General features: G+C 43.5%; 1 protein-coding gene across 1 annotated transcript in view; it reads right to left on the reverse strand.

Annotated features, from left to right (window-relative positions):
* The window catches only part of LOC118402472 (receptor-type tyrosine-protein phosphatase F), a 359,072-nt gene that overhangs the window by 76,567 nt on the left and 267,505 nt on the right, over nt 1–15,000 (reverse strand). Inside the window, exon 27 of the mRNA XM_052476034.1 lies at nt 11,176–11,288. Coding sequence (XP_052331994.1) covers nt 11,176–11,288 — 113 coding nt within the window. The remainder of the gene's footprint in view (nt 1–11,175; nt 11,289–15,000) is intronic.

Raw genomic sequence — 15,000 nt, forward strand, 5'->3', positions numbered from 1 at the left:
TTCCTACTCTCAGAATAAAAGCTGGTTCCTACACTCTCAGAATAAAAGCTTGTTCCTACTCTCAGAATAAAAGCTGGTTCCTACTCTCAGAATAAAAGCTTGTTCCTAATCTCAGAATAAAAGCTTGTTCCTTCCTACTCTCAGAATAAAAGCTTGTTCCTACAGTCTCAGAATAAAAGCTTGTTCCTACTCTCTCAGAATAAAAGCTTGTTCCTACACTCTCAGAATAAAAGCTTGTTCCTACATTCTCAGAATAAAAGCTTGTTCCTACACTCAGAATAAAAACTTCTTTCCAAATTCTCAGAATAAAAGCTGGTTCCTACTCTCAGAATAAAAGCTTGTTCCTACACTCTCAGAATAAAAGCTTGTTCCTACTCTCAGAATAAAAGCTGGTTCCTACTCTCAGAATAAAAGCATGTTCCTACACTCTCAGAATAAAAGCTGGTTCCTACACTCTCAGAATAAAAGGTGGTTCCTACACTCTCAGAATAAAAGGTGGTTCCTACTCTCAGAATAAAAGGTGGTTCCTACTCTCAGAATAAAAGCTGGTTCCTACTCTCAGAATAAAAGCTGGTTCCTACTCTCTCAGAATAAAAGCTTGTTCCTACACTCTCAGAATAAATGCTTGTTCCTACTCTCAGAATAAAAGCTGGTTCCTACACTCTCAGAATAAAAGCTGGTTCCTACACTCTCAGAATAAAAGGTGGTTCCTACTCTCAGAATAAAAGGTGGTTCCTACTCTCAGAATAAAAGGTGGTTCCTACTCTCAGAATAAAAGGTGGTTCCTACTCTCAGAATACAAGGTTGTTCCTACTCTCAGAATGAAAGCTGGTTCCTACTCTCAGAATAAAAGCTGGTTCCTACTCTCAGAATGAAAGTTGGTTCCTACTCTCAGAATAAAAGCTGGTTCCTACTCTCAGAATAAAAGCTGGTTCCTACTCTCAGAATAAAAGCTGGTTCCTACTCTCAGAATGAAAGCTGGTTCCTACTCTCAGAATAAAAGCTGGTTCCTACTCTCAGAATAAAAGCTGGTTCCTACACTCTCAGAATAAAAGGTGGTTCCTACTCTCAGAATAAAAGCTTGTTCCTACTCTCAGAATAAAAGGTGCTCCCTACTCTCAGAATAAAAGCTGGTTCCTACTCTCAGAATAAAAGCTGGTTCCTACTCTCAGAATAAAAGGTGGTTCCTACTCTCAGAATAAAAGGTGGTTCCTACTCTCAGAATAAAAGCTGGTTCCTACTCTCAGAATAAAAGCTGGTTCCTACTCTCAGAATAAAAGATGGTTCATACTCTCAGAATAAAAGGTGGTTCCTACACTCAGAATAAAAGCTGGTTCCTACTCTCAGAATAAAAGGTGGTTCCTACTCTCAGAATAAAAGCTGGTTCCTACTCTCAGAATAAAAGGTGCTTCCTACTCTCAGAATAAAAGGTGGTTCCTACTCTCAGAATAAAAGGTGGTTCCTACACTCAGAATAAAAGCTGGTTCCTACTCTCAGAATAAAAGGTGGTTCCTACTCTCAGAATAAAAGGTGGTTCCTACTCTCAGAATAAAAGGTGGTTCCTACTCTCAGAATAAAAGGTGGTTCCTACTCTCAGAATAAAAGGTGGTTCCTACTCTCAGAATAAAAGGTGGTTCCTACTCTCAGAATAAAAGGTGGTTCCTACTCTCAGAATAAAAGGTGGTTCCTACTCTCAGAATAAAAGGTGGTTCCTACTCTCAGGATAAAAGGTGGTTCCTACTCTCAGGATAAAAGGTGGTTCCTACTCTCAGAATAAAAGGTGGTTCCTACTCTCAGAATAAAAGGTGGTTCCTACTCTCAGGATAAAAGGTGGTTCCTACTCTCAGAATGAAAGGTGGTTCCTACTCTGAGAATAAAAGGTGGTTCCTACACTCAGAATAAAAGCTGGTTCCTACTCTCAGAATAAAAGGTGGTTCCTACTCTCAGAATAAAAGGTGGTTCCTACTCTCAGAATGAAAGCTTGTTCCTACACTCTCAGAATAAAAGCTGGTTCCTACTCTCAGAATAAAAGGTGGTTCCTACTCTCAGAATAAAAGCTGGTTCCTACTCTCAGAATAAAAGCTGGTTCCTACTCTCAGAATAAAAGCTGGTTCCTACTCTCAGAATAAAAGCTGGTTCCTACTCTCAGAATAAAAGGTGGTTCCTACTCTCAGAATAAAAGGTGGTTCCTACTCTCAGAATAAAAGCTGGTTCCTACTCTCAGAATAAAAGCTGGTTCCTACTCTCAGAATAAAAGCTGGTTCCTACTCTCAGAATAAAAGCTGGTTCCTACTCTCAGAATAAAAGCTGGTTCTTACTCTCAGAATAAAAGGTGGTTCCTACTCTCAGAATAAAAGGTGGTTCCTACTCTCAGAATAAAAGCTGGTTCCTACTCTCAGAATAAAAGGTGGTTCCTACTCTCAGAATAAAAGCTGGTTCCTACTCTCAGGATAAAAGCTGGTTCCTACTCTCAGAATAAAAGCTGGTTCCTACTCTCAGAATAAAAGGTGGTTCCTACTCTCAGAATAAAAGCTGGTTCCTACTCTCAGGATAAAAGCTGGTTCCTACTCTCAGAATAAAAGCTGGTTCCTACTCTCAGAATAAAAGCTGGTTCCTACTCTCAGAATAAAAGCTGGTTCCTACTCTCAGAATAAAAGCTGGTTCCTACACTCTCAGAATAAAAGGTGGTTCCTACTCTCAGAATAAAAGGTGGTTCCTACTCTCAGAATAAAAGGTGGTTCCTACTCTCAGAATAAAAGCTGGTTCCTACTCTCAGAATAAAAGCTGGTTCCTACACTCTCAGAATAAAAGGTGGTTCCTACTCTCAGAATAAAAGGTGGTTCCTACTCTCAGAATAAAAGCTGGTTCCTACTCTCAGAATAAAAGGTGGTTCCTACTCTCAGAATAAAAGGTTGTTCCTACTCTCAGAATGAAAGCTGGTTCCTACTCTCAGAATAAAAGCTGGTTCCTACTCTCAGAATGAAAGTTGGTTCCTACTCTCAGAATAAAAGCTGGTTCCTACTCTCAGAATAAAAGCTGGTTCCTACTCTCAGAATAAAAGCTGGTTCCTACTCTCAGAATGAAAGCTGGTTCCTACTCTCAGAATAAAAGCTGGTTCCTACTCTCAGAATAAAAGCTGGTTCCTACACTCTCAGAATAAAAGGTGGTTCCTACTCTCAGAATAAAAGCTTGTTCCTACTCTCAGAATAAAAGGTGGTTCCTACTCTCAGAATAAAAGGTGCTCCCTACTCTCAGAATAAAAGGTGGTTCCTACTCTCAGAATAAAAGGTGGTTCCTACTCTCAGAATAAAAGGTGGTTCCTACTCTCAGAATAAAAGGTGGTTCCTACTCTCAGAATAAAAGCTGGTTCCTACTCTCAGAATAAAAGCTGGTTCCTACTCTCAGAATAAAAGCTGGTTCCTACTCTCAGAATAAAAGCTGGTTCCTACTCTCAGAATAAAAGGTGGTTCCTACTCTCAGAATAAAAGCTGGTTCCTACTCTCAGAATAAAAGGTGCTTCCTACTCTCAGAATAAAAGGTGGTTCCTACTCTCAGAATAAAAGGTGGTTCCTACACTCAGAATAAAAGCTGGTTCCTACTCTCAGAATAAAAGGTGGTTCCTACTCTCAGAATAAAAGGTGGTTCCTACTCTCAGAATAAAAGGTGGTTCCTACTCTCAGAATAAAAGGTGGTTCCTACTCTCAGAATAAAAGGTGGTTCCTACTCTCAGAATAAAAGGTGGTTCCTACTCTCAGAATAAAAGGTGGTTCCTACTCTCAGAATAAAAGGTGGTTCCTACTCTCAGAATAAAAGGTGGTTCCTACTCTCAGAATAAAAGGTGGTTCCTACTCTCAGAATAAAAGGTGGTTCCTACTCTCAGAATAAAAGGTGGTTCCTACTCTCAGAATAAAAGGTGGTTCCTACTCTCAGGATAAAAGGTGGTTCCTACTCTCAGAATGAAAGGTGGTTCCTACTCTGAGAATAAAAGGTGGTTCCTACACTCAGAATAAAAGGTGGTTCCTACTCTCAGAATAAAAGGTGGTTCCTACTCTCAGAATAAAAGGTGGTTCCTACTCTCAGAATGAAAGCTTGTTCCTACACTCTCAGAATAAAAGCTGGTTCCTACTCTCAGAATAAAAGGTGGTTCCTACTCTCAGAATAAAAGCTGGTTCCTACTCTCAGAATAAAAGCTGGTTCCTACTCTCAGAATAAAAGCTGGTTCCTACTCTCAGAATAAAAGGTGGTTCCTACTCTCAGAATAAAAGGTGGTTCCTACTCTCAGAATAAAAGCTGGTTCCTACTCTCAGAATAAAAGGTGGTTCCTACTCTCAGAATAAAAGCTGGTTCCTACTCTCAGAATAAAAGGTGCTTCCTACTCTCAGAATAAAAGGTGGTTCCTACTCTCAGAATGAAAGCTTGTTCCTACACTCTCAGAATAAAAGCTGGTTCCTACTCTCAGAATAAAAGGTGGTTCCTACTCTCAGAATAAAAAGCTGGTTCCTACTCTCAGAATAAAAGGTGGTTCCTACTCTCAGAATAAAAGGTGGTTCCTACTCTCAGAATAAAAGGTGGTTCCTACTCTCAGAATAAAAGGTGGTTCCTACTCTCAGAATAAAAGGTGGTTCCTACTCTCAGAATAAAAGGTGGTTCCTACTCTCAGAATAAAAGGTGGTTCCTACTCTCAGGATAAAAGGTGGTTCCTACTCTCAGGATAAAAGGTGGTTCCTACTCTCAGAATAAAAGGTGGTTCCTACTCTCAGAATAAAAGGTGGTTCCTACTCTCAGAATAAAAGGTGGTTCCTACTCTCAGGATAAAAGGTGGTTCCTACTCTCAGGATAAAAGGTGGTTCCTACTCTCAGGATAAAAGGTGGTTCCTACTCTCAGGATAAAAGGTGGTTCCTACTCTCAGAATAAAAGGTGGTTCCTACTCTCAGAATAAAAGGTGGTTCCTACTCTCAGGATAAAAGGTGGTTCCTACTCTCAGAATGAAAGGTGGTTCCTACTCTGAGAATAAAAGGTGGTTCCTACACTCAGAATAAAAGGTGGTTCCTACTCTCAGAATAAAAGGTGGTTCCTACTCTCAGAATAAAAGGTGGTTCCTACTCTCAGAATAAAAGGTGGTTCCTACTCTCAGAATAAAAGGTGGTTCCTACTCTCAGAATAAAAGGTGGTTCCTACTCTCAGAATAAAAGGTGGTTCCTACTCTCAGAATAAAAGGTGGTTCCTACTCTCAGAATAAAAGGTGGTTCCTACTCTCAGGATAAAAGGTGGTTCCTACTCTCAGGATAAAAGGTGGTTCCTACTCTCAGGATAAAAGGTGGTTCCTACTCTCAGAATAAAAGGTGGTTCCTACTCTCAGAATAAAAGGTGGTTCCTACTCTCAGGATAAAAGGTGGTTCCTACTCTCAGAATGAAAGGTGGTTCCTACTCTGAGAATAAAAGGTGGTTCCTACACTCAGAATAAAAGGTGGTTCCTACTCTCAGAATAAAAGGTGGTTCCTACTCTCAGAATAAAAGGTGGTTCCTACTCTCAGAATGAAAGCTTGTTCCTACACTCTCAGAATAAAAGCTGGTTCCTACTCTCAGAATAAAAGGTGGTTCCTACTCTCAGAATAAAAGCTGGTTCCTACTCTCAGAATAAAAGCTGGTTCCTACTCTCAGAATAAAAGCTGGTTCCTACTCTCAGAATAAAAGGTGGTTCCTACTCTCAGAATAAAAGGTGGTTCCTACTCTCAGAATAAAAGCTGGTTCCTACTCTCAGAATAAAAGGTGGTTCCTACTCTCAGAATAAAAGCTGGTTCCTACTCTCAGAATAAAAGGTGCTTCCTACTCTCAGAATAAAAGGTGGTTCCTACTCTCAGAATGAAAGCTTGTTCCTACACTCTCAGAATAAAAGCTGGTTCCTACTCTCAGAATAAAAGGTGGTTCCTACTCTCAGAATAAAAGCTGGTTCCTACTCTCAGAATAAAAGGTGGTTCCTACTCTCAGAATAAAAGGTGGTTCCTACTCTCAGAATAAAAGGTGGTTCCTACTCTCAGAATAAAAGGTGGTTCCTACTCTCAGAATAAAAGGTGGTTCCTACTCTCAGAATAAAAGGTGGTTCCTACTCTCAGAATAAAAGGTGGTTCCTACTCTCAGGATAAAAGGTGGTTCCTACTCTCAGGATAAAAGGTGGTTCCTACTCTCAGAATAAAAGGTGGTTCCTACTCTCAGAATAAAAGGTGGTTCCTACTCTCAGGATAAAAGGTGGTTCCTACTCTCAGAATGAAAGGTGGTTCCTACTCTGAGAATAAAAGGTGGTTCCTACACTCAGAATAAAAGGTGGTTCCTACTCTCAGAATAAAAGGTGGTTCCTACTCTCAGAATAAAAGGTGGTTCCTACTCTCAGAATGAAAGCTTGTTCCTACACTCTCAGAATAAAAGGTGGTTCCTACTCTCAGAATAAAAGGTGGTTCCTACTCTCAGAATAAAAGCTGGTTCCTACTCTCAGAATAAAAGCTGGTTCCTACTCTCAGAATAAAAGCTGGTTCCTACTCTCAGAATAAAAGCTGGTTCCTACTCTCAGAATAAAAGCTGGTTCCTACTCTCAGAATAAAAGGTGGTTCCTACTCTCAGAATAAAAGCTGGTTCCTACTCTCAGAATAAAAGCTGGTTCCTACTCTCAGAATAAAAGCTGGTTCCTACTCTCAGAATAAAAGCTGGTTCCTACTCTCAGAATAAAAGCTGGTTCTTACTCTCAGAATAAAAGGTGGTTCCTACTCTCAGAATAAAAGGTGGTTCCTACTCTCAGAATAAAAGCTGGTTCCTACTCTCAGAATAAAAGGTGGTTCCTACTCTCAGAATAAAAGCTGGTTCCTACTCTCAGGATAAAAGCTGGTTCCTACTCTCAGAATAAAAGGTGGTTCCTACTCTCAGAATAAAAGGTGGTTCCTACTCTCAGAATAAAAGCTGGTTCCTACTCTCAGGATAAAAGCTGGTTCCTACTCTCAGAATAAAAGCTGGTTCCTACTCTCAGAATAAAAGCTGGTTCCTACTCTCAGAATAAAAGCTGGTTCCTACTCTCAGAATAAAAGCTGGTTCCTACTCAGAATAAAAGGTGGTTCCTACTCTCAGAATAAAAGGTGGTTCCTACTCTCAGAATAAAAGGTGGTTCCTACTCTCCAGAATAAAAGCTGGTTCCTACTCTCAGAATAAAAGCTGGTTCCTACACTCTCAGAATAAAAGGTGGTTCCTACTCTCAGAATAAAAGGTGGTTCCTACTCTCAGAATAAAAGCTGGTTCCTACTCTCAGAATAAAAGGTGGTTCCTACTCTCAGAATACAAGGTTGTTCCTACTCTCAGAATGAAAGCTGGTTCCTACTCTCAGAATAAAAGCTGGTTCCTACTCTCAGAATGAAAGCTGGTTCCTACTCTCAGAATAAAAGCTGGTTCCTACTCTCAGAATAAAAGCTGGTTCCTACTCTCAGAATAAAAGGTGGTTCCTACTCTCAGAATAAAAGGTGGTTCCTACTCTCAGAATAAAAGCTGGTTCCTACTCTCAGAATAAAAGCTGGTTCCTACTCTCAGAATAAAAGCTGGTTCCTACTCTCAGAATAAAAGCTGGTTCCTACTCTCAGAATAAAAGCTGGTTCTTACTCTCAGAATAAAAGGTGGTTCCTACTCTCTCAGAATAAAAGGTGGTTCCTACTCTCAGAATAAAAGGTGGTTCCTACTCTCAGAATAAAAGGTGGTTCCTACTCTCAGAATAAAAGCTGGTTCCTACTCTCAGAATAAAAGCTGGTTCCTACTCTCAGAATAAAAGCTGGTTCCTACTCTCAGAATAAAAGCTGGTTCCTACTCTCAGAATAAAAGCTGGTTCCTACTCTCAGAATAAAAGCTGGTTCCTACTCTCAGAATAAAAGCTGGTTCCTACTCTCAGAATAAAAGCTGGTTCCTACTCTCAGAATAAAAGGTGGTTCCTACTCTCAGAATAAAAGCTGGTTCCTACTCTCAGAATAAAAGCTGGTTCCTACTCTCAGAATAAAAGCTGGTTCCTACTCTCAGAATAAAAGCTGGTTCCTACACTCTCAGAATAAAAGGTGGTTCCTACTCTCAGAATAAAAGGTGGTTCCTACTCTCAGAATAAAAGGTGGTTCCTACTCTCAGAATAAAAGGTGGTTCCTACTCTCAGAATACAAGGTTGTTCCTACTCTCAGAATGAAAGCTGGTTCCTACTCTCAGAATAAAAGCTGGTTCCTACTCTCAGAATAAAAGCTGGTTCCTACTCTCAGAATAAAAGATGGTTCCTACTCTCAGAATAAAAGGTGGTTCCTACTCTCAGAATGAAAGCTGGTTCCTACTCTCAGAATAAAAGCTGGTTCCTACTCTCAGAATAAAAGCTGGTTCCTACTCTCAGAATAAAAGATGGTTCCTACACTCTCAGAATAAAAGGTGGTTCCTACTCTCAGAATAAAAGCTTGTTCCTACTCTCAGAATAAAAGGTGGTTCCTACTCTCAGAATAAAAGGTGCTCCCTACTCTCAGAATAAAAGCTGGTTCCTACTCTCAGAATAAAAGCTGGTTCCTACTCTCAGAATAAAAGGTGGTTCCTACTCTCAGAATAAAAGGTGGTTCCTACTCTCAGAATAAAAGCTGGTTCCTACTCTCAGAATAAAAGCTGGTTCCTACTCTCAGAATAAAAGATGGTTCATACTCTCAGAATAAAAGCTGGTTCCTACTCTCAGAATAAAAGGTGGTTCCTACTCTCAGAATAAAAGCTGGTTCCTACTCTCAGAATAAAAGGTGCTTCCTACTCTCAGAATAAAGGTGGTTCCTACTCTCAGAATAAAAGGTGGTTCCTACACTCAGAATAAAAGCTGGTTCCTACTCTCAGAATAAAAGGTGGTTCCTACTCTCAGAATAAAAGGTGGTTCCTACTCTCAGAATAAAAGGTGGTTCCTACTCTCAGAATAAAAGGTGGTTCCTACTCTCAGAATAAAAGGTGGTTCCTACTCTCAGAATAAAAGGTGGTTCCTACTCTCAGAATAAAAGGTGGTTCCTACTCTCAGAATAAAAGGTGGTTCCTACTCTCAGAATAAAAGGTGGTTCCTACTCTCAGGATAAAAGGTGGTTCCTACTCTCAGGATAAAAGGTGGTTCCCTCTCAGAATAAAAGGTGGTTCCTACTCTCAGAATAAAAGGTGGTTCCTACTCTCAGGATAAAAGGTGGTTCCTACTCTCAGAATGAAAGGTGGTTCCTACTCTGAGAATAAAAGGTGGTTCCTACACTCAGAATAAAAGGTGGTTCCTACTCTCAGAATAAAAGGTGGTTCCTACTCTCAGAATAAAAGGTGGTTCCTACTCTCAGAATGAAAGCTTGTTCCTACACTCTCAGAATAAAAGCTGGTTCCTACTCTCAGAATAAAAGGTGGTTCCTACTCTCAGAATAAAAGCTGGTTCCTACTCTCAGAATAAAAGCTGGTTCCTACTCTCAGAATAAAAGCTGGTTCCTACTCTCAGAATAAAAGGTGGTTCCTACTCTCAGAATAAAAGGTGGTTCCTACTCTCAGAATAAAAGGTGGTTCCTACTCTCAGAATAAAAGCTGGTTCCTACTCTCAGAATAAAAGCTGGTTCCTACTCTCAGAATAAAAGCTGGTTCCTACTCTCAGAATAAAAGCTGGTTCCTACTCTCAGAATAAAAGCTGGTTCTTACTCTCAGAATAAAGGTGGTTCCTACTCTCAGAATAAAAGGTGGTTCCTACTCTCAGAATAAAAGCTGGTTCCTACTCTCAGAATAAAAGGTGGTTCCTACTCTCAGAATAAAAGGTGGTTCCTACTCTCAGAATACAAGGTTGTTCCTACTCTCAGAATAAAAGCTGGTTCCTACTCTCAGAATAAAAGGTGGTTCCTACTCTCAGAATAAAAGCTGGTTCCTACTCTCAGGATAAAAGCTGGTTCCTACTCTCAGAATAAAAGCTGGTTCCTACTCTCAGAATAAAAGCTGGTTCCTACTCTCAGAATAAAAGCTGGTTCCTACTCTCAGAATAAAAGGTGGTTCCTACTCTCAGAATAAAAGCTGGTTCCTACTCTCAGGATAAAAGCTGGTTCCTACTCTCAGAATAAAAGCTGGTTCCTACTCTCAGAATAAAAGGTGGTTCCTACTCTCAGAATAAAAGCTGGTTCCTACTCTCAGGATAAAAGCTGGTTCCTACTCTCAGAATAAAAGCTGGTTCCTACTCTCAGAATAAAAGCTGGTTCCTACTCTCAGAATAAAAGCTGGTTCCTACTCTCAGAATAAAAGGTGGTTCCTACTCTCAGAATAAAAGCTGGTTCCTACTCTCAGGATAAAAGGTTCTATCTGGAATCTAAAAAGGGTTATTCTGCTGTCCCCAGTGACTGTATCTATGAATGGACAAAGCCATCGATCACGTGACACCACTCATTCCTAGGTGAAGACTCAATGGCCCATTGAAGCCAAATGAAGTGGGTTAAGATGGCGTCGCGTGGAGACATATAACATGCTCAGTTTGAGCTACTCCAGGAAGTGACGATGCAAGCTAACTCAGTGCTGCCCCCCCTTATCGACTATTTCAAGGTGAAGGCCGACCAGGGAGCAGTGCAGGCTGCCATTAGCAAATAAGTGACCCTTATTACTTAGTCTGTGTGTGATTTTTAAATAAATGGTCTCCTGGACATACATCTGGTGTAGAAGAAGCAATTATTGGTGACAAGAGGATTGCCATTTTTTCCCCATGGACTATAACGGGGGATCCTGTTTCCTGCCGAACAATGCCTCTAGTTACGCATGGCTTCAAGGAGAAGGGGTGGTTGGTTCTCCCCTAGGGTGTCTCCGTAGGAGAACCCTTTAACCAAACCCTTCTGGTTATAGAAACCTTTTTTTTTGGGTGGGGGCCCTCTTTTCCACAGAGGGTTCTACATGGAACCCAAAATGGCTTCTCCCTGAAAGAACGTGAAGGACAGGCGAAGAGACCTGTCATTGAAGACAGCAGGGTAGTAGAGTGGTCCTCACACTGAGCTGTGTTTCTGTGGACAAACTACTGTACCTCATTGGGTGGGTGGGGTGCTTTGTGTATGTGTGTGTCTGTGAGTGTGTGCGCACGTGTTGGTGTGTATGTTTGTTCGGCAGTGTGTGCGTGCACACACTACTGCATGTGTGTGTGTGTGTGTATACAGTACCTGGTGTCTGGTAGTTGAGTCGTCTCATCTCTACAGGGTCGGAAGAGTTGCCCAGCAGTGAGTCCTTCACCCCTCCTGAGTGGTCATCTTTGGGGAGGGGAGATGCTCGTTTCCTATAGAGGGGCGGTAGGGGGGGGGTAACCAAGAAAAGGTTATTAACCATGATCACAACTATTATCACACACAGAAATAATGAAGGCCAGTTGGAAAGAGACGTGTGTTCTCTCATGAAGGCTGTATGTTAGAGACACCATTATCTTCTTTATGAGATAGGAGACATGGCCTATCTATCGCTGCATTCATTTATAGTGTGTGTGTGGTCGAAGAGATTGGCCTATCTATCGCTGCATTCATTTATAGTGTGTGTGTGTATGTGTGTGTGTGTGTGTGTGGTCGAAGAGATTGGCCTATCTATTGCTGAATTAATTTATAGTGTGTGTGTGTGGTCGAAGAGATGGCCTATCTATCGTTGAATTAAATTTGAGAGACATGAATGCCTGTTTTCTCCACGTCATCTGGGCACTGACGGAGGTCTGTAGAGAAACATCGTGACAGCTGGAGTGTGTGTGTGTGTGTGTCTACTAAACAGTCTGTCTAGGGAGAAACAGGCAGACGTTGTAATTAACTCATCAGCTGGGTGGCACAACACTGGCTAATTATAGTGTGTAGCCTGCACCTGCACCAAGATATAGACTGAGCTATAAAGACCCAGACTAACCCCTCCCTATACCCCAGTCTAACCCCTCCCTATACCCCAGACTAACCCCTCACTAACCCCTCCTTATGCCCCAGTCTAACCCCTCCCTATACCCCAGACTAACCCCTCACTATACCCCAGACTAACCCCTCCCTATACCCCAGACTAACCCCTCACTATGCCCCAGTCTAACCCCTCCCTATACCCCAGACTAACCCCTCACTAACCCCTCACTATGCCCCAGTCTAACCCCTCCCTATACCCCAGACTAACCCCTCCCTATACCCCAGACTAACCCCTCACTAACCCCTCCCTATACCCCAGACTAACCCCTCCCTATACCCCAGACTAACCCCTCCCTATACCCCAGACTAACCCCTCCCTATACCCCAGACTAACCCCTCCCTATACCCCAGACTAACCCCTCCCTATACCCCAGACTAACCCCTCCCTATGCCCCAGTCTAACCCCTCCCTATACCCCAGACTAACCCCTCCCTATACCCCAGACTAACCCCTCCCTATACCCCAGACTAACCCCTCCCTATACCCCAGACTAACCCTCCCTATACCCCAGACTAACCCCTCCCTATACCCCAGACTAACCCCTCCCTATACCCCAGACTAACCCCTCCCTATGCCCCAGTCTAACCCCTCCCTATACCCCAGTCTAGCCCCTCCCTATACCCCAGACTAACCCCTCACTAACCCCCCCCTATACCCCAGACTAACCCCTCCCTATACCCCAGTCTAACCCCTCCCTATACCCCAGACTAACCCCTCACTAACCCACCCCTATACCCCAGACTAACCCCTCCCTATACCCTCACTAACCCCTCCTTATGCCCCAGTCTAACCCCTCCCTATACCCCAGACTAACCCCTCCCTATACCCCAGACTAACCCCTCCCTATACCCCAGACTATCCCCTCCCTATACCCCAGACTAACCCCTCCCTATACCCCAGACTAACCCCTCCCTATACCCCAGACTAACCCCTCCCTATGCCCCAGTCTAACCCCTCCCTATACCCCAGTCTAACCCCTCCCTATACCCCAGACTAACCCCTCACTAACCCACCCCTATACCCCAGACTAACCCCTCCCTATACCCCAGTCTAACCCCTCCCTATACCCCAGACTAACCCCTCACTAACCCACCCCTATACCCCAGACTAACCCCTCCCTATACCCCCAGACTAACCCCTCCCTATACCCCAGACTAACCCCCCCTATACCCCAGACTAACCCCTCCCTATACCCCAGACTAACCCCTCCCTATACCCCAGACTAACCCCTCCCTATACCCCAGACTAACCCCTCCCTATACCCCAGACTAACCACCCCTATACCCCAGACTAACCCCTCCCTATACCCCAGACTAACCACCCCTATACCCCAGACTAACCCCTCCCTATACCCCAGACTAACCCCTCCCTATACCCCAGACTAACCCCTCCCTATACCCCAGACTAACCCCTCCCTATACCCCAGACTAACCCCTCCCTATACCCCAGACTAACCCCCCTATACCCCAGACTAACCCCTCCCTATACCCCAGACTAACCCCTCCCTATACCCCAGACTAACCCCTCCCTATACCCCAGACTAACCCCTCCCTATACCCCAGACTAACCCCTCCCTATACCCCAGACTAACCCCTCCCTATACCCCAGACTAACCCCCTATACCCCAGACTAACCCTCCCTATACCCCCAGACTAACCCCCCCTATACCCCAGACTAACCCCTCCCTATACCCCAGACTAACCCCTCCCTATACCCCAGACTAACCCCTCTCTATACCACAGACTAACCCCTCCCTATACCCCAGACTAACCCCTCCCTATACCCCAGACTAACCCCCCCTATACCCCAGACTAACCCCTCCCTATACCCCAGACTAACCCCTCCCTATACCCCAGACTAACCCCTCCCTATACCCCAGACTAACCCCTCCCTATACCCCAGACTAACCCCTCCCTATACCCCAGACTAACCCCTCCCTATTCTAATGCAGAGACAACATCTGTCAGCGGCAGCACACACACACAGACACACACACACACACACACACACACACACACACACACACACACACACACACACACACACACACACACACACACACACACACACACACACACACACACAAACAAAACACACACACACACACACAAACAAAACACACACACACACACAAACAAAACACACGCACACACACACAAAACACACACACACTCACACAATACACACACACACAAAAACACACACACACACACACACACACACACACACACACACACACACACACACACACACACACACACACACACACACACACACACACACACACACACACACACACACACAAACAAAACACACACAAACACACACACACACACACACACACACACACACACACAACACACACACACACACACACACACACACACAAACAAAAACACACACACAAACACACACACACACACACACACACACACACACACACACACACACAAACAAAACACACACACACACACACACAAACACACACACACACACACACACACACACACACACACACACACACACACACACACACACACACACACACACACACACACACACACACACACACACACACACACACACACACACACACACACACACACACACACACACACACTTCTAGCCTCCTGAACAGAAATGTGAAATGTAAATGTGTTGCTTTGTGAAGCGGAAGTGTCGGCCGGCTCCATTTGCAAGTTCAGAGATGCCTCTCCTCAAAGCCTGCCACAGTGTGTGTGTGTGTGTGTGTACAGCTAAAGTAGCATGGATTCACAGGTCTACCTGGTCCCAACACCGGTTACCTGATGACACTGACCTTAGGCTAATGCTAACAGCATGACTAATGCTAAGTCACAGGATAATGGTAACAGCATTACTAATGCTAAATCACAGGACAATGTTAACAGCTTTTCTAATGCTAAGTCAAAAGGACAATGCTAACAGCATGACTGATGCTTAATGCTAGCCAGTGTGATGGCTGGGCTGATCTCTGACAACCATCTATTTCTCTCCACTGACCAAGACCAGAACAAACCCTGGGTGTCTCCAGACTGTGACCTT

The sequence above is a fragment of the Oncorhynchus keta genome, chromosome 23, assembly GCF_023373465.1.
Source record: "Oncorhynchus keta strain PuntledgeMale-10-30-2019 chromosome 23, Oket_V2, whole genome shotgun sequence".
In the NCBI taxonomy this organism is placed as follows: domain Eukaryota; kingdom Metazoa; phylum Chordata; class Actinopteri; order Salmoniformes; family Salmonidae; genus Oncorhynchus; species Oncorhynchus keta.